Here is an 18103-nt window from a genome sequence, read left to right as displayed (position 1 = left end):
CCTAATGGAACCAAAGTACATAAGTTTGCATCTGTTGATTTCTGACCAAGGTCTGCTTTTCTCCAATAATAGTTCTAACTGAGGGATTCGTCTTTTTTTCCATCCAGGAGGTACACAAGAGTCTTAGCCAGCACCACATTTCAAAAGCTTCAGTTTTTTCCTTGCCAGCAGCATTAATTTCCCACAATTCCCATCCATAAATTCCTATGGAAAAATTTAGGGTTTTCACCACTCGCACCTTCATAGATTTTGACATGCCATAGTTTTTCTAGTCTTTCTTTAAAGGAGCCTGCAGTCGAGTGAGCATCCCTAGTTGTCTTCTGATTTCTTTGGAACGGTCTCCTTGGTTGGATATATGTGAACCCAAATAATTGAATTCAGCTACTGCCTCTACAGCTTGTCCTTTACTAGCGATGTACACTTGCATCCTATTTTTGTTAGTCATGTCAATATATATGCATTTTGTCTTCGTCACATTCAAGAACACTCCTTATTCCTCACTAACTGCTTTTACAGATTTGTCATTTGTTGCATTGCTTCAGTGGCAAAGAACATCATGTCATCAGCATATCTGATTTTGGTTAAAAGGTGTCTACCAATGGAAATCATAATGTACCATAAAGGTGGCTTTAAATTTTTCCCCTCAGCTCTTTGCCTTTGATGGAATTATTGTCTAATGGATCCAAGTGTATCCCAATCAGAGCTTTAAGGAAGCCAAAATACCCTGAGGTTTACATCTTAGCAATCATAGGCTACATCTACACCGTGATCTAGGTGTGTGTTTCCCAGCTTATGTACACATGCTCACACTGGCTCTCATTGAGCTAGCGTTAGTATAAAAAGTAGTGTGCTCATGGTAACATGGGCAGTAGCAGTGAAAGCCTGCCGGCTGTAAACCTACTTGAACCCCATGGGTGTGTACTAAGCCATGCTGCTGCTGCCCATGCTACCACAGCTACACTGTTTCTACTCAAGAGCTATTTTGAATGTGTGTACATGAGCTGGGAACTACATTTCTAGCTCATAGTGTAGACACAGCCTTACTTACTGGTTTTGAGGTTCCCCATGTCTACAGACTTCCACACCATCCTCTTCTTTCCTCAAAAGGGATTGCTTCAAAACAGAAAGGACTGCATTATCAATTTTAAAAGCTAAATTAAGTATACTTGTTAAACAGTATTAGGCAACATCACCTTTGACTGAATTTTTATAAGTGGTTTATTCCACATTTGGGAAAACTAACAGGTGCCTGTATGTCAAAATGTATAATAAATGCTGTTATTCCAGGCACAATGTATTGATGCTAATAATATACCTCCTAGCCATACAGTATGCTATAATATACCTGATACAATGTATTTGTGCTGTGGATCAGTTTTCTGATTTAGGTACAATAAAAAAATTCTCTTTGGCTACAGTGCTAGGAAAGGCTACAAAGCTCCTTCCAATTAGAACTTTCAGAGCCTGAATAGCCTGTCACAGGGTTTTCACTGCACAGAAGCCTGACAAATTTTTAGCTGTGTGTAAAATAACTACTGCTATAATGGTAGCAACGCAGGCACACGTTCTGACCTCGTTCCACAATATGAGAACAAGAGAATACTCATTTAATTTAAAGTTTAACAAATTTAAAATGCATAAGATAAACAACTCTTTTATAAGATATTCTATATTTATGGGACTTGCCGTTATTGCTGAGACCAATAGCTTTAATTAAAAAAATTAGACACTTAGGGCCCATTTCTGTTCTACCACAGAACAGAATTTAGCCCTTACGCTATCAGCGGTTACTTAGTTCAGAGTAAATTACACAAAGAGAAATAAGGCAAATTAAAGTTTGAAATGCTTCTTGGCTTTTCTATCATTTTCAATTTTCTGCATAAGCACTGATATAATCAGAATTTAGAACCAACTTGTGATGGATAACTTACATCTGCAATTCAGTTTATGTGTGTTAGTGCATATTCAAAAGGCAGTCTGCGTTCAGATATCTCTGCTTGTCCAATACTGTATTAAAATCTTTGCTACATTGAAATAAGTCAAGTGAAATCTTAGATTTATGCAGTTATTATAATTGCACAGAAATATAATGGGGGCTGGAAAAAAAATCCTTGTCTTATGAACACTGAATGAAGAGACCAAATACAAACCAGCCTAGGCCTCCTGAACACTGCAGGAAACAAAGGAATCTGATCCTTCTTATTTATTACATATTATTTTTAGTGTTTATTGCACACTGTTAGTGTACATTGTGCTGTACAGAATGTAAAAGTAGATACTTCCTCTTTACAATCAACTCTGACAATACACTTATATATATATATATATATATATATATATATATATATATATATATATATATATATATATATATATATATATATATATACACACACACACACACACACACACACACACACAGGATGGCCAGTCTCAAAGTGCTACCTGTTTTTATTACAGAATACAAATTCCCTATTTTTGGGTGGAGCATTGATGAACCGTTGCATAGAAAAAGTGAGTTTTAAGGGTTTATTTAAAGATAGTCATTCAGTGCCCCAAAGATGCAAGTTCCAAATGTAAAGAGATGCATGGAAGAGTATGTGAAGGAGAGAATGGGCGGTAGATATGAGAGAGGGATTTATGAGGTCAGCTTGAATGGGAAAGATATATTAGGAGAGATGTATGCAGGGACAGAGTTATCCAGGTTGTTAAAGGTGAGTACAGGAAATCTGAGTTTGATTTGGGAGGCAAAATGCTAATGAAGGGAATTCAAAGAAAGGAATAACAAATTCAGAGCTGTGGGAGTGGCAAATTATTTCAGCAGAAGCATTTTGTATAGGCTATGGCCGCTGGGATGAGCTGAGATCTGGACAGGCCTGAAAGAAAGAGCTTTTAGTTGTCACAGTGAGAGAGAATCAAAGTATTTACAAGATTCTTATTGGATGGATTTATCTTAAGTAGCTCCCATGGGCCTTGTCTTCTTAATTGATAGGATTATGTGTTCCAGAATAAAGACATTGCCCCTTCCAAGGGAAAAGGAATTGAGACAAACCTCCAAGAGAGTAACTAAAGCACACTCATATTTTACATTTAGGGCTCTGTTAAGAGTTATCTGTGTTTGCGTAAAATACCTTTTGTTGGTTTAGCCTGAAACGGCGTCCCTTTTGTCAAGTTAAGTGGAATCCAATTAAACTGAAGGGTAGCTCAGAGGAACTGATGATATAGTTTATTGGACAGATAGTTCTCATGTTAATAAGCTTTTATTGCACTGAGATCAATGTATGTATACTACAGATTGGTAATACATAGCAAATATATATATATTTAGGTACAGTGCAACCAAAGCCCAAATCTCTGGATCTTTTTAGGTGACTGGACTAATATAAAAATGCTATTTAAAAGAACTGTACCAAGTGGTTTCATCTAAAAGCCTAGCTTCTCTTAAAATAGTTATAAATAGTGGTAGAACTGTAACCAGATTGTAAGGGGAATTCCAGCTTTTTGTCACTTTGAAATCTAGAGGAAAAAATAGCTATTCTTTTTGAGTGATTACATCAAAATCATGAGTTGAACAGGGCTGAATGGTGTTAACAGTTACTGGGGGGGGAAAGTGGAGTTAAAAATCTTAAGATCATCTTTTCCAGCAAGGCTATTCCCAGGTTACACACCGTACTTTAGTGCACCTTCCTGACGTCTTTATTAATTATATTGATGCACAAACAGGAGTGATTTGTGTTTTATGCAGGGTGGGTAGAACAATGGAAAATAACATGGAAAATAACAAATTTGAGGAAGGTAATATTTAAGAAGAATGTCGATTATAACAACAGTGACAAGAATTTCCTTTTTAATGTACACAAACATTACATACATTGGAGGGCTAGAGATCCAGTGAGGATACAACTAAATAGTTAAGAAAATCAGTGTACTCATTAGGGAATTAGGGATTTAGGGATTATTTCAGAAGAATAAGGAAAAAGTCATTATTGGATGGTTGAAGTGAAAACCTACATCCAAAGATAGACAGGATAGTGGGATAGATCATCAGAGTTATGGAATAAAGATCAAAACAGTATTTGTTGACTGGTTAAACTCAGTCTCAAATATTGTATTTAGCTTAAGTCATATTCTCAGAGGATCTGAAGGGTAGTGTTGCTCTGAAAGGTTGCTGTGTCAGACAGCAACCGGAGTTATTGTAGATTTGAAAAATGTCTGTTATCAGTATATCTTGCCTCTGAAGATGCTGATCCTGTTCTCACAAAAGAACAGCAGACTTTTGAGATAAACTGATTAAAAAATAGTTAAATTAGGAGTCGATAAAGCAGAATATAGTAAACTGGATGATTACAAAAATGACAGGGCCCAATTTAAAACCCAGCAATTTTTTAATAAAAGGGAATTCAGGTAGAATGTTCACTCAGACTGTATTAAATATATGTGGCCTGGTTTTGCTCCTATTGAAATCAACAGTACTTTTGCCGTTGGGTTTAATAAGAGAAGGACTGGGCTACACGGCATAAATTAGCATAGAAGACCAGTGAAGCAAATTAAATAAATGAATTTAAGAGACAGCTAGATATTTATCTGAACAGAGGAATGGCAGAAGGGTATAGTGACCAAACAGAGAGATAAGGCCAAGATTGTACATACCTAAGAGTGGCCAACCAAATTGCCTTTTTCCTATTTAGTAAAAGTACTTTTGTCCTTAGAATACAGTTAGGGGCCAAATATATATATACATTGTGAAAATGTTGCATACCTGTCTTTTCTGGCACTAGTACTTTTCTTTTACAAATTCACTTGGTTGCTCAGTTTGAGATCAGAGACTAAGATGTGTGAGATTTCATTTGAATATTACCTTCCTAAAGCCTTGTGTGACAAAGTTCTTCCTCTGTCTTGGTGGGTCCTGCGCTTACTGGCAGATTTGCTGGCCTCACAGATTCACCCTGTGAGTCAGGAAACAGCCCAGAGACCCACCTCTCTGGTAGAAGCCACAGTCCAGGTCAATTCCTCCTGTGTTTCATCAGGAGTTGGGAGGTTTGGGAGGAACCTGGACCCGTCCTCTACTCTGGGTTCCAGCCCAGGGCCCTGTGGACTGCAGCTGTCTAGAGTGTCCCCGGTACAGTTGCACGACAGCTGCAACTCCCTGAGCTACTTCCCCATGGCCTCCTTCCAACACATTCTTTGTCCTCACCACGGGCCTTCCTCCTGATGTCTGATAATGCTTGTACTTCTCAGTCCTCCAGCAGTCTGCCTACTCACTCTCAGCTTCTTGCACACCTCTTGCTCCCAGTTCCTCTCACACACTTCCTCTCCTCTGGCTCCCCCTGGCCTGACTGGAGTGAGCCCTTTTGTAGTATCAGAGGGGCCTTAATTAGAGTGAGTGCTTAATTAGAGTGCTTAACAGCCTCACCTGACTCTTAGCAGGTTAATTGGAGTCAGGTGTTCTCATTAGACTGGAGCAGCCCCTGCTCTGGTCTCTCAGAGAACAGAAAACTGCTTGTCCAGTAGCCAGTATGTCTCCCTTCTATTACGCTGCTGGTCCCAACTGGCCTGGATCTATCACACTTGATATTAACTGCCGAGCAAACTTAAAGTGTACGTGTGGTCAGGTTAATTCTATAGCATGTTTTGTGTTCAGAAATCTCAAAGTGATTCATGCTACTTAGAAATCATTTATCTGTCCACCAAGTGCAATTTTAGAGCTATAATACCTTTCAGACAGTCTTTTCAGAAATAAGTGTATGGTTATATTTAACCAGTTAGAGACACTTGTAAAGGTTAGTATTTACAATTCTTTCGTCACTGGTCGCATATGACAGTTACATATACTGCTATGAGTTAAAGTAGCTATTAGTAATTAAACCATTTTAATGGGAGCGGTTTGTTGAGTGAGTCATGAGACGAATGTATCGAAGGATAATTTGTATGCAGCATTCATCAGTTCCTGATTTAAAAACGTCTGTATGTGTACAAACAAGTAACACAAAGGATGACTTAAAATAAAAGATGAGAATAAAGCTGTTTTAAATTGATATCTTATTTGGGTCTAAAACACTCCTTGAAATGATGGTATAGAACCAGATCCTCAACTGGTGTAAATTGGTATGGCTCCTTTGGAGTCAATGACACTAAGTGAGTTTATATTAGCTCAGGATCACATGCACAGTTTTGAATATCAGATGTGATATAAAAACACATTTTTAAAACCAAAAGGTATAAATCTATCTTCAGTTTGAATGGGATATAATTTGGACTACAGATGGTTCTGATTTTAATGACTACAACTTCAGTTATCCAATAATTTCAATTACCCACATGCCCTGGTACTCAAAACATGTCATACATGTTTGTTAATTACCATGAACATTTATTTAATTATCTGAATCTTAATTATCCAAATTTATGGCCTAATCTTGAGTGCTAGGCAACAAAAGTTGTTGTTATTTAATACTCATATTACAGTAGTGCCAAAGAGCCTCCATCGGGATCGAGGCTCCATTGTACTACATTTTATACAAACATAAAGAGACAGCACTTGTCCCAAATAATCTGCAATCGAAGGCATCCAGTCCTGAAAAAAATTACACATGAGAGCAAATTTACTCATGTAAGTAGTCTCATTGAAGTCCCTAATTAATTAATTCAATGGGATTGCTCACATATATAAAGTTATTCATCGGCTGTAATGTTTGCAGGATGGGGGCCTTGGGTATTTGGATAAACAAAACTGGGCTATAAAGAGTTTACTTAAAAAAAAATCTCTGCACAGAAGGAAAAATGTCATTTACAATTGCTGTGCATAGATTATTGAATGTACTAGATCTGTTAACTAAATCTTGTGTCGTGTTTTCAGCATCTTTAAAAATCAGAAATTGGTTTTTATCTTATTATTTTTTCCTTAAATCTGGATTTCTGTAACTTTTTATACATTAATGGACTCACTCTACAGAGAGGTCCATAAGAGAGGTTTTTAAATTTTATTTCAGGTTGCAAAAAAAAGGTTTAGAGTTGCTTATAGTTTTCATGTGTCTGTACTTAACTGTTCCCCCTGTCAGAGATGATTAAAATACTTATGTTCTGATAATGCCAGCCCCCCATGTGTGTGTTCCAAAAATTTTCAATAAAAGCGGACAAAATGAATATATTTTGATATTGGATGAGATATAGGATGCAGGGGAAGAGGGAGCTGATGAGGAAGCTGGGTGAATCACTTTGAAACCAGAGCAATCTGCACACTCGTCAGCTAGCAGTTCTTTGCAAATGTATTCTCACTGCAACTGTGGGAAAATACAATCAAACTGGAAGCTGTACATTATCTAAACCAGAAAACTTGCCTCATAAAAATGGCTGGGTTAATTCTTTTTAAAATCCTCTAGAAGGAATATTTTATGTGGTAACTACAGGGCAGACAAAGTAATGGCCTTTCCTTTTCTCCGTATTTTCCTGGGTCACAGTGGGCTCATGCTCCTTTTTCATTGCATGATGTTTTATTTCCCCACCAAACACCCCTTTTCACTTTCCATGATTTAGCAACAGAAGGACTGACAGTCTGCAGACTAAATACTGGTTCAGGACCTGTATATAGACTTGGCCTAGAAGAGCAGAACTTCCATGGGAGGGTAGATGAGGAATCATCTTTGCAAGCTCTGCTATCTTTGGAAGAAGATATGAGCGCAATCTGAAAGTTGCAAAGAATCCTGTGGCACCTTATAGACTAACAGACGTTTTGGAGCATGAGCTTTCGTGGGTGAATACCCACTTCCTCAGATGCATGCATTCACCCACGAAAGCTCATGCTCCAAAACGTCTGTTAGTCTATAAGGTGCCACAGGATTCTTTGCTGCTTTTACAGATCCAGACTAACACGGCTACCCCCCTGATACTTGAATCTGAAAGTTCTGTCTTTAAAAAGGGTAAAAGCCTTCCTATATCTATGTGTGGAAATGGGGAGTAGAGGACGGGTGCTGAGCTGAACCTCCACTTCCAAGCAAGGCACTTAAGAGAGAAGCACAGTGCTAGGGTTTAGCCCTGGTAAGTGGAAGCTGGATCCAGATCAGGTAGTGCAGTGTGCTGACTTAGGTGGAGGATCAGGAGTACTAGCAGACCAGGGAAAGACAGCTGTCCATCTGCAAGGGCAGGCTGAATGTCAGGTTGAACTGGTGGTGAAAACCAACACTTCTGATGTTTGGGCAGATGGCTGAGAAGTGGAGGGTAGCTGGTTCAGAACCATTGCTGCTGCTGAAGATGTAATAATAATATCTAGCTTTTATATAATGCTTTTACAGATGTGAAAACTGAGTTACACACAGGTGAAATGACTTGCCAAGGTTGTCTGGCAAGTAACTACTATTATACAGGGCCTTCCATGAACTGAATCACCAGCACAACACACACACGTCTGTCTGTCTCTCTGTCTATCTAAGCTATCTATCTAAAATGTGGTATATCATGTTCAAATGCTACGTGTATCTGACTGCTCTCATTCACTCTGCAGTGACCCAGTTGTTCAAAGAACATAGGCGCGAACTTTCTCCAGCACTGGTGGGTGCTTGCACCCCTCTGCCCTCGACCCTGCCCCAACTCCACCCCTTCCCTGCCGTGCCCCCATTCCAACCCCTTCCCCAAAGTCCCTGCCCCAACTCCGCCCCCTCCCTGCCCCTGTTGGACCCCTTCACCAAATCCCCGCCCTGGCACAACCTCTTCCCTGAGTGCAACACGTTCGCTTTCCTCCCCACGCTTGCCGCACAAAACAGCTGTTTCGCGGTGGCAAGTGTTGGGAGCTAGGGGGAAAAAGCGGGCACGTGGCGCGCTCAGCGGAGGAGGCGGAGGTGAGTTGGGGGGTCGGGATGGGGAGCTGCTGGTGGGTGCAGAATACAGATCTTTGTAGTAGGTTATTATTGTTAACTCCATTTGACTGAAGGGGAAACTGAGGAATAGAGGTGACGTGACTTGTCCAAAGCCACACAGTGAGTCATTGTTAGAGCTGTGATTCAAAATCAGGAGTTGCTGGTGCCTGGGCCTGTGCTCACACCACTAGGTCAGGTCTCAGTTTTTAGTCCTTTAAGCTTTTTGAATCTCTGTTAGTCATTTGTGCACAAAGGAAGAAAGATTTGTGGAATAGAAAGCCCACAGAATTGTTGTTTGTTACATTCTCCTCTTTATCATACTTCCATCTGTGAAAACTGCACTCATGTTAGACCCTGGTGCCCAGGGACAGTCTTAATTACAATTAAAGCAAACTGCTGTTTGTGACTCTATATCCCATGCAAACCCTGCAACTCATAGTCTCCAGCAGTAGGATTAAGGTGGAAGAAACAACTCATTGTCAAATTCTCTTATCCCACATAGTAACAGAAGTGGAAAGGGAGGCAGCTCATGATCTGATTTCTCTTTCTCCAGCCCTGTGAGGCCATGTACTTTCTTTTGCCCTGCATGTGGTAAGGATGAGCCTGGTGCAGATCTAAGAAAGGAAGAATCTATTGTAATGCTCCTTTTGCACTTCTGTGGTTGAAGTTTTGCCATCATTACCATTATCAGCTCTGTTTTCAGGGTATTGCATTTTAACTTTGTTGTGAAAAGGTTCCTATGTGGCACTGAGTTTTCAGGCATGTTCTTTTTTTATATGGAGAACTGGGGAAGGAATACTGTATAGAGAAGTCAATCATCCAAAGCCCATTGAAGGCCCTGGGAGTAAGAACATAAGAATGGCCATGCTGGGTCAGACCAGTGGTTCATCCAGCCCAGTATTTGGTGTTGCAACAGTGGCCAGTGCCAGATGCCTCAAACGGAATGAAGAGAACAGGGCAATTGTTGAGTGATCCATCTCCTGTAATCCAGTCCTAGCTTCTGGCAGTCAGACTTTAGGGACACCCAGAGCATGGGTCCCTGACCAACTTGGCTAATAACTACTGATGGACCTATGCTCCATTAATTTATCTGATTCTTTTTCTAACACAGTTATACTTTTGACCTTCAACATCCCCCGGCAACAGGTTACACAGATTGGCTGTGCATTGTGAGTAGTAGTACTTCCTTACATTTGTTTTACTCCTGCTGCCTATTAATTTCATTGGGTGACTGCTGGTTTTTGTATTAACACTTCCCTATTCATGTTCTCCACACCATTCATGATTTTGTATACCTCTATAATATTCCCCCTTAGTCATCATTTTTCTAAAATGAAAAGTGCCAGGCTTTATAATCTCTCTCATATGGAAGCTGTTTCATATCCCTAGTGATTTTTTTTTTGCCCTTCTCTGTACCTTTTCCGATGCTAATATCTTTTCTGAGAGGGGGCGACCAGAACTGCATGCAGTATTCAAGGAGTACCATGGATTTATATAGTGCCATTATGATATTTTCTGTCTTCTTATTTAACACTTTCCTAATGGTTCTTAATATTGTTAGCTTTTTTGACTGCTGCTGCACATTGAGCAGTTGTTTCAGAGAACTATCCACTCTGACTCCAAGATCTCTTTCATGAGTGTTAACAGCTAATTTATAACCCATAATTTTGTATGTGTAGTTGGGATTACGTTTTCCAATGTGCATTACTTTGCATTTGTCAATATTGAATTCATCTGCCATTTTGTTGCTTACTCATCCAGTTTTGTGAGATCCCTTTGTAATTCTTCAAAGTCAACTTTGAACTTAACTATCTTGAGTAATTTAGAATCATCTGAAAACTTTGACATCTCATTGTTTAACCCTTTTCCAAATCATTTATAAATATGTTGAACAACCCAGGTCCCATTGGTAGACCAGCCAACATTCCACTTTCCATTGTGAAATCTATCTATTCCTACCCCTTGTTTCCTATTTTTAATCAGTTACTGATCCATGAGAGGACTTTCCCTCTTGCCCCATGACCCTTTACTTTTTTGTAAGAATTGTTGGTGTTGGACTTTGTCAAAGGCTTTCTGAAAGTCCTTTCTGTTAGTTTTTGTGTCTTTTGCTAGTTGCTTTTCAGATTCTTTTTTGGCTTGACTAATTATACTTGAGTTGTCAGAATTCATGCTCCTTTCTATTTCCCTCACTAGAATTTGACTTGCAATTTTTAAAAGATGCCTTTTTGTTTCTAACTGCCTCTTTTACTCTGCTGTTTAGCGATGACTTAATTTTTTTTGGTCCTCTTACTGTATTTTGTTTTGTTTTGTTTGGGGTATACATTTAGTCAGAGCCTTTGTTATTGGTGTTTTTAAATAATTTCCATGCAGCTTGCAGACTTTTCACTCTTGTGACTATTCCTTTTAACTTCCATTTAACTGCCTTCCACTTTTTTTAGTAGAGCTCCTTCTTGAGGTTCAGTGCTACAGTGTTGGGTTTCTTTGGTATTTTCCTCCCATACAGGGATGTTAAATTTAATTATATTATGGTCAAAGAACCATATTCACTTCTTGGACCAGATCCGGATTCCCATTGGCTTCAAAGAGAGGTTTTGGTCACATAAGGGGAATAGAGGGAGGTTACACATAAGCCTGGGAAATACAGATTTGTAGGGAAAGTGAAAGAACATGGGGGTTGAGGAGAAGGGGAAGAGAGAGATAGTCGATATTTTTTCAGAAGGTGAACAGAAGATGTAGTGTAAAGCACTGCCGATATATAAGAAGGGAACTAAAAATTGAAAGCACTAATATTGAAAAAGGTGGAAAGGAAATAAGGAAATTAAAGGAAAAGTTTATCACAGATGGGAAAAAGTTTAAAAGGATGGATTTGAAGAGAAAGCAGCCATTTAATGTTTGAAAGATATTGAGGGGGAAAATGCTCTTTTATAAAATCTTGAAGAGACAGAAGGAGAAAAGAGAGAAAAATACAAAAGACATTCATTCAGGACTAAAATTCTTCAAGGTAGTTCAATAGGTAGATATCGTTTATGAAAATATTACTGCCTTAACTGACTTGAAAAGATGATATATTGCATTTTGGACATTGCCTCCTAATTTTTTTACATATTCCCAACAATTAGGAAGTTGAGAAAGATGATTATAGCTGAAATGATTGCTGGTGTGTTTTCAGATATCTCTGAAGACAAAACTAGTGATTTTATTGATAAGTTATGAAGAGTAGCTGTGTGCCCAGTTTTACTTAGGTAAATATGGCCATTCTCCTTACTTTGTGCATAGTTTGGACCTGATTGATCCATAACACTATTTGATTTAAGTGTCTAAGAAACTGAAAATATTAACAGGTTTCAGAGTGGTAGCCATGTTAGTCTATATCAGCAAAAACAACGAGGAGTATAGCGCTACCTCGATATAACGCCACCTGATATAACACGGATTTGGATATAATGCGGTAAAGGGGGGGGTGGAGTTGCGCACTCCAGTGAATCAAAACAAGTTCAATAAAACACGGTTTCACCTATAACGTGGTAGGATTTTTTGGCTCCCAAGGACAGCGTTGTGTCAAGGTAGAGGTGTACTTGTGGCATCTTAGAGACTAACAACTCCCATCTTTTATATACACAGTACATGAAACTCCCATCTTTTCATGTAGTGCATATATATATCTTTCTACTGTATTTTCCACTCCATGCATCTAATGAAGTGGGTTTTAGCCCATGAAAGCTTATGCCCAAATAAATTTGTTAGTCTCTAAGGTGCCACAAGTATTCCCTGTTGTTTTTGAAAATATTAAGGAGGGTTTAGTCGTGTACTTATTGCTGCATTCACTTGTTGGAATATATTTGTATGCCAACTGAAATAGAACAATATCAAAATTATTTCAGAAATGACTAGCTTGTAATGTATCAGAGGGGTAGCCGTGTTAGTCTGGATCTGTAAAAGCAGCAAAGAATCCTGTGGCACCTTATAGACTAACAGACGTTTTGGAGCATGAGCTTTCGTGGGTGAATACCCACATGCATCTGAAGAAGTGGGTATTCACCCACGAAAGATCATGCTCCAAAACGTCTGTTAGTCTATAAGGTGCCACAGGATTCTTTGCTGCTTTAACTTGTAATATTGCTCAATTGTTTCTGAAGTTGTTTTAAAAAAAATGTAAATACCTGAGTGATTACACTTAAAACTGGCTCCTAAAGCAATTTCTTATGGTAGAGGTTTCCATTAAACATTTTCAGTATTCACAGTAATAGGAAACAATCAGTCATTCAGGCCTATGGGATAAATACTAGGCGTCAGATCCTCAGTTGGTGTAAATTGTCATAGCTTCATTGACTTCCAAGTGATTTCTTAAAGTCCATTGACTTCATCGCTCCATGGATTCAATTGATTTGAAGTCAGTGTTGTCAGGAATTGGGGCCTGCAACAGAGCCAGTCTCTGGGCATCCTAATGAGTGCAGCTGGCCTGTGACAGGCCCCCTGATTGGTTATACTGCCTGGGGTGTTGGAAGAGTCAGCACAGTGGCTCTTAAACCAAGGGAGCAGCAATAGGCTGCTCAAAGAGATTTTGCCTATAGCTGGGATTGTTCCTGTGCCAGCTTGTTCCCACACTGCTCCTTCCTTGGGACTGGTCCTGCTCTTGCCTGGCCTCACTCCAGATAACCTGGTCCTGAGCTTTGGCTTTGATTTCCTGACTTCAGACTCTGGCTCTGACCACTTGGCCTGGCTGCCCACATCCTGGTCACTGACACAATGGAACTATGGCAATTTAAACCAGCTGAGGATCTAGCCCTAGAGCTGTATAAAGCTCAGAAGCTTTGGAGAGGTTCTTTAGGATCTTGTTTAAATGTTCTCTGGTTTGATCAACGCGTGTTTGCATCCCTCAACTTTGGCTTTCAGTTTTAGTTTTGAACAAACCCCAGACTTAAAAGTTAAACATTAAAACGAAGCCATCAGGTTTCTCCTGGTCTTGGCTTCAGAACCATGAATTTTGTATGATTTGGATGCAAAATTATAACGAGGCCCAGATTTCAAGTTTCAGATTTCAAGTTCACTTGAAAGTATCATCAACCTTACGTGGAACTTCCATTTAACCTGTTTTGAGACACGTTTGTGGTTTGGGATTTTGTTGTGAATATTTTTGTACATATGTTATATTTGTTAATGCTGATAGCTGTTCTTAGTTTGAAATTAGGCTTGTATGGGTACACGTTGAAGGAGATGGGTGATTGCTCTGGGTAGCTTACTGTTTTTTCCAACCGTATGCGTTTTGAATATTACTGGCTTTTTAAAACTATATTTAATTATCTTTTTAATATTGGATTTATTAGTGTGAAAAATGCAGAAACTAATTGACAGCATATGAATAATAAATGCAAAATATTGTAAAACTCTGTTACAAAATAATTGGAAACCCAGAGCTTTGGGATAAAGATGCAAACTTGCTTCCAGAGAGTCAATAGCAAAACTCCCGATAAGAGCAGAATTTGGCCCCTGCTATCTCCTTTTCATGGTTGATGCTCAAGATAAGGTAATAAAGTATGTTTAGTTTTCAAATACGTATCTTAAATTAAGGCTCAGAACATAAAACAAAATGTTTTCATCATATACTGAATACACAAACAAAACTTTATCAGTAATGCTTAAATCCAGAGCAAGAGCTTCTAAAGAAACCTTTTTGGCCACCAGCAAGGTCAAGACTCATTAACAATTATCGACTCACTACCCACTATTTTCCTCCTCCCAGGAATGCCTTGGGAGAACAGGTGACTCTCGCAGCATGTTCTGAAGTTGCCAAATGCGGCATCTAATGAATTGAAGTGTGTTACAGAGCACAGGTCCCCCCCCACTGCCAGATATTAGCTTGAATATCTGACAGTCGCGTGTGCCTGGGTGTCACAAGGGGAGAGGCTGTCTCTCAAGGTAAAAGGTCAAAACAAGCACCTTAACCTTCACCCTGAAATCAGTTGTAGTGCAGTATGGGAGCTGGAATTTCTATTCCACAGAAAATTTCACACTTCTAGAAAAAAGTTAGTTCTAAGTTGGAACAAAAGTTCTGACGTGCAAATTTTCCTGTGAGAGGGACATTTCAATATACTCTGTTTCTAAACAATTGAAATGGAACGCTGAAAATTTCTGGTGCAACCTTCCTGTGCATCCAAGCTTTATGTCTCCCCAGGCTCCTACCTCCCAGGCTGGCTGTTGAGGAGCTAGGGAGCCTGAAGAGGTAGGCAGGTGGGCAAGCAGGCACAAAACCCGCCTGAAGTTGAGTTAGGATGGACACATTCCATGTAATGTTTAGATTCTGTCAAGTCAGCCTTTTCCAATGGAAAAGTGTTGCACTGGAAAATTTTCTGCCAGATTTAATCCATTAGTAGCCAGTGCAGATTTGAAAGTATCAGTGTAGTTCATACAGACTTGTACAGTCTGTTGTCCCGTGCTTTCCATAGTTAGTTGTGTATACCTCTCATCTTGTTCTTAAACTGCAAGCTCTTTGGGGGCAAGTGCTGATTTTGAGTGTACATAGAGTAGTAATAATAGACTGGAGTAATAATCTACATTAGTTCAGTTTTCTAAATGGTTTGAAGGTTTAGCCCCATGTACACTACACTACAGTAGTCTAACTTCAATGTGACAAAGGCTAGGATAGCCATAGTGAGGTCACAGCTGGAAGAAAAGGACGTAACCTCATTGTAAAGTATTAATGATAAGAAACAGTCCTGGCAATTGCTGCCATCTGGAAATCTAGCAATACCCCTACCATACGAACCTCCCAACAAATGACAAGATGTCGTTAATCACGAGCATAGGAAATGGTTGCAATTATGCCTCTAGTTGTTTCTCATTCCATCCTAGAACTATTATCTCAGTCTTAATCCAGCCAGATAGCCTTTATTAATGCCTCATTCTTAATTTGACATCAGATAAATCAAACCACTGCATCTTTGGAGGAGATGGAGATAAACTGCCTGTAATCAGTATACCTACAACTCCACAACCTATGCTTTCCCATTAATAGCCCCTTCTCAATGGTCCCATTAAATATTGCATTTAAAATGTAAAAAGTGAATTATGCAAGCTTATTTCCAACTTTCACTGTCACACACAAATACCCAATCTTTATCTGGGAAGGTGAGGGGAAACTTCACAGCCCTTTTAATGAAGGTAGAAGGCAGTTATACAAAGATAGCAGTGTTATTTAGGAAAAATAGTGTCTGTGTAGTCTTAACAACTGGAAATTTAAAATTGTTTGGAGTGGAAAACATTTACAAGAAGCTCCCTGTTTCCTACACAGTTCTGTAGTTAAAGCAGGGTTTCATCAGAAACCATACAAAGGTGAATTTGTCAGGTGTAAACAGAGCCTGGAAATACCATGATGTAACCAGTCTACTTCTAGCATGATAATACTTAATATTTTTTAGGAATGGAGGAACCAATCAGAATGAAATAAAATTCAGACCGTTTGTTATAAGAGCTTTCAAAATATGTTTTAGTTTTTCTTTCCATTTTGTTTTGGGTTGATTTAATTTTTTGCACTCCATTTCCTAGGTATGTCCAGGACTAAAGGCCAGATCCTGTTTGCTGAACTCATCCTATCAAAGTCACTCTGAGTTTGTGGGAGTACAGTATGGCAAGCAGGTTTTGGCCCTGGAAGTGGGAAAAATCACCTCTGTGCAGATGCCCAGGGCAAGCCCTATGAACCAGTTGTCTTCTAATAGTGAGATTTAAGTTGTGCAGGCTTCATGTTAGTTGTCTGAATTAGGAGGATTTTTACCCCATGAGAGAAAACTATTCTTACTGTATTTCCAATGTAATTGAGAATGGGAAGTACTGTAATTTTCACAAGGTAACCTGTCTGATTTCTGGATTCAAAAGTTTAGAATAACACCAGATAAGCATCCATGTTTGCCTATTTAACTGAACTGATTTTTTTTCTCCCAGATTTAATGCTTGTCATTAATATTTTCCTACTATTTTGTATTCATTGTAGCCTGCATTAATTCTTGGTATTTGCAGATTGGTAGTTCTGTGGTTTACTTTACAGTTTAACACAATTTAAGCTGTATGTTTTTATAAAAACAGGAGCAGCTAGACATGTTAATCAGCAGAGTCAAATGATTTTAGGGACTCAGAAGTCTTACTGTGAATTATTGCATAAAGCCTAGCTTCTTGCATTTGGAATCAGAGTAGTGGATTCTCATTCTCAACCTGAAATATGTTTGTTGGATAATCCATCTTATAACCCTTTTTTATATAGCGAAGTTCAAGTTTCTTAAAAATTGTAGTCTGTATGTGGCACAAAGCCAAGACTGTAGCTAGAATGCAGACTGTTTCTTTCTCCTCTTTGAGACATTGTGTGCTCAGGACACAATGCAGGTCATTGACACAGTAGCTTGCTGATCGCATTGCAGATGTAGACACCTACAGTAGTCATTGGATAAACAGATTTTCCATTCTCTTGTGCTCAGTTTCTTTTTGATATATTAGATATATTTGACCCAAGAGATATTTAAACTAAAGAAAAACAAAATGAAAATTGCATGCTGATTAGTAAATAAACACACTTACATCATTGTAGTTTATTATATTTCAGAGTATATATTCTGATTATTTCTTCGTCTTTCTTGTGTTTGCCCCATCAACCTTACCTGGCAATCTATTTCATGTTCTTATTATCCTGTCAATAGAACAGGAATTCTCCACACATCTGGTCTGACAAGAGTAACTGACCTTGATGCTCATCTATTTTTATTTCACATGACAATTTTTTATTTTTTTTGTACAAGGGCTACTATCAAGATATTTTTCAGAATTTTATACTTGATTCTCCTCTGATTCCAGTAATTCTTAGGATTTCAATGTGGGGACCTCTTTCCTTTCTCTTTGTCTCATTCTCTGTGTGTGCATTCTTGATACAGTATTTTTTTGGCTTTCAGTTGATTTCTCTTAGTACAGTTACTGACATTTTCTGATTTGTGTACATGATCCTCTATTTCTGCAGCTGTTCTCATTAACACCAACACAGTAGCAGTTTCTTTCTTTGCATTAAAAAAGACAATGTATGGCCCAGTTCTGTTCCCAGTTACTGTGCTTTAAATGAGAGCAGTATTTAGCCCATGTGTTTTTGAAAGATGTGGGCTTGACAGCCTTTTGAGACTAAAGTTATTATTCATGGAACAAGTACAGTATGGGTAAGAGCAGTGGCATCTGTAAAGCATTACTATTAACAAATTTAGTGTATATTTATCAATAATATATGG

At 38.7% G+C, this 18103-nt stretch overlaps 1 protein-coding gene across 19 annotated transcripts in view; it reads left to right on the top strand.

Annotated features, from left to right (window-relative positions):
* MBNL1 (muscleblind like splicing regulator 1) overlaps positions 1-18103 on the top strand; it is a 194155-nt gene that overhangs the window by 52241 nt on the left and 123811 nt on the right. For 8 of the 19 annotated variants that reach the window (XM_030576414.1, XM_030576418.1, XM_030576413.1 and 5 more), the window contains exon 3: positions 16392-16529. The exons of 10 other annotated variants lie outside the window; for them this stretch is intronic. In XM_030576414.1, coding sequence (XP_030432274.1) covers positions 16392-16529 — 138 coding nt within the window. Of the gene's footprint in view, positions 1-9962; positions 10019-16391; positions 16530-18103 lie in introns of those variants that run through there. One more of the 19 variants, XM_030576434.1, reaches the window with a different exon arrangement.

The sequence above is a fragment of the Gopherus evgoodei genome, chromosome 9, assembly GCF_007399415.2.
Source record: "Gopherus evgoodei ecotype Sinaloan lineage chromosome 9, rGopEvg1_v1.p, whole genome shotgun sequence".
In the NCBI taxonomy this organism is placed as follows: domain Eukaryota; kingdom Metazoa; phylum Chordata; order Testudines; family Testudinidae; genus Gopherus; species Gopherus evgoodei.
The sequence above is the reverse complement of the archived record's forward strand: the minus strand, read 5'-3'. Positions and strand labels throughout refer to the sequence as shown.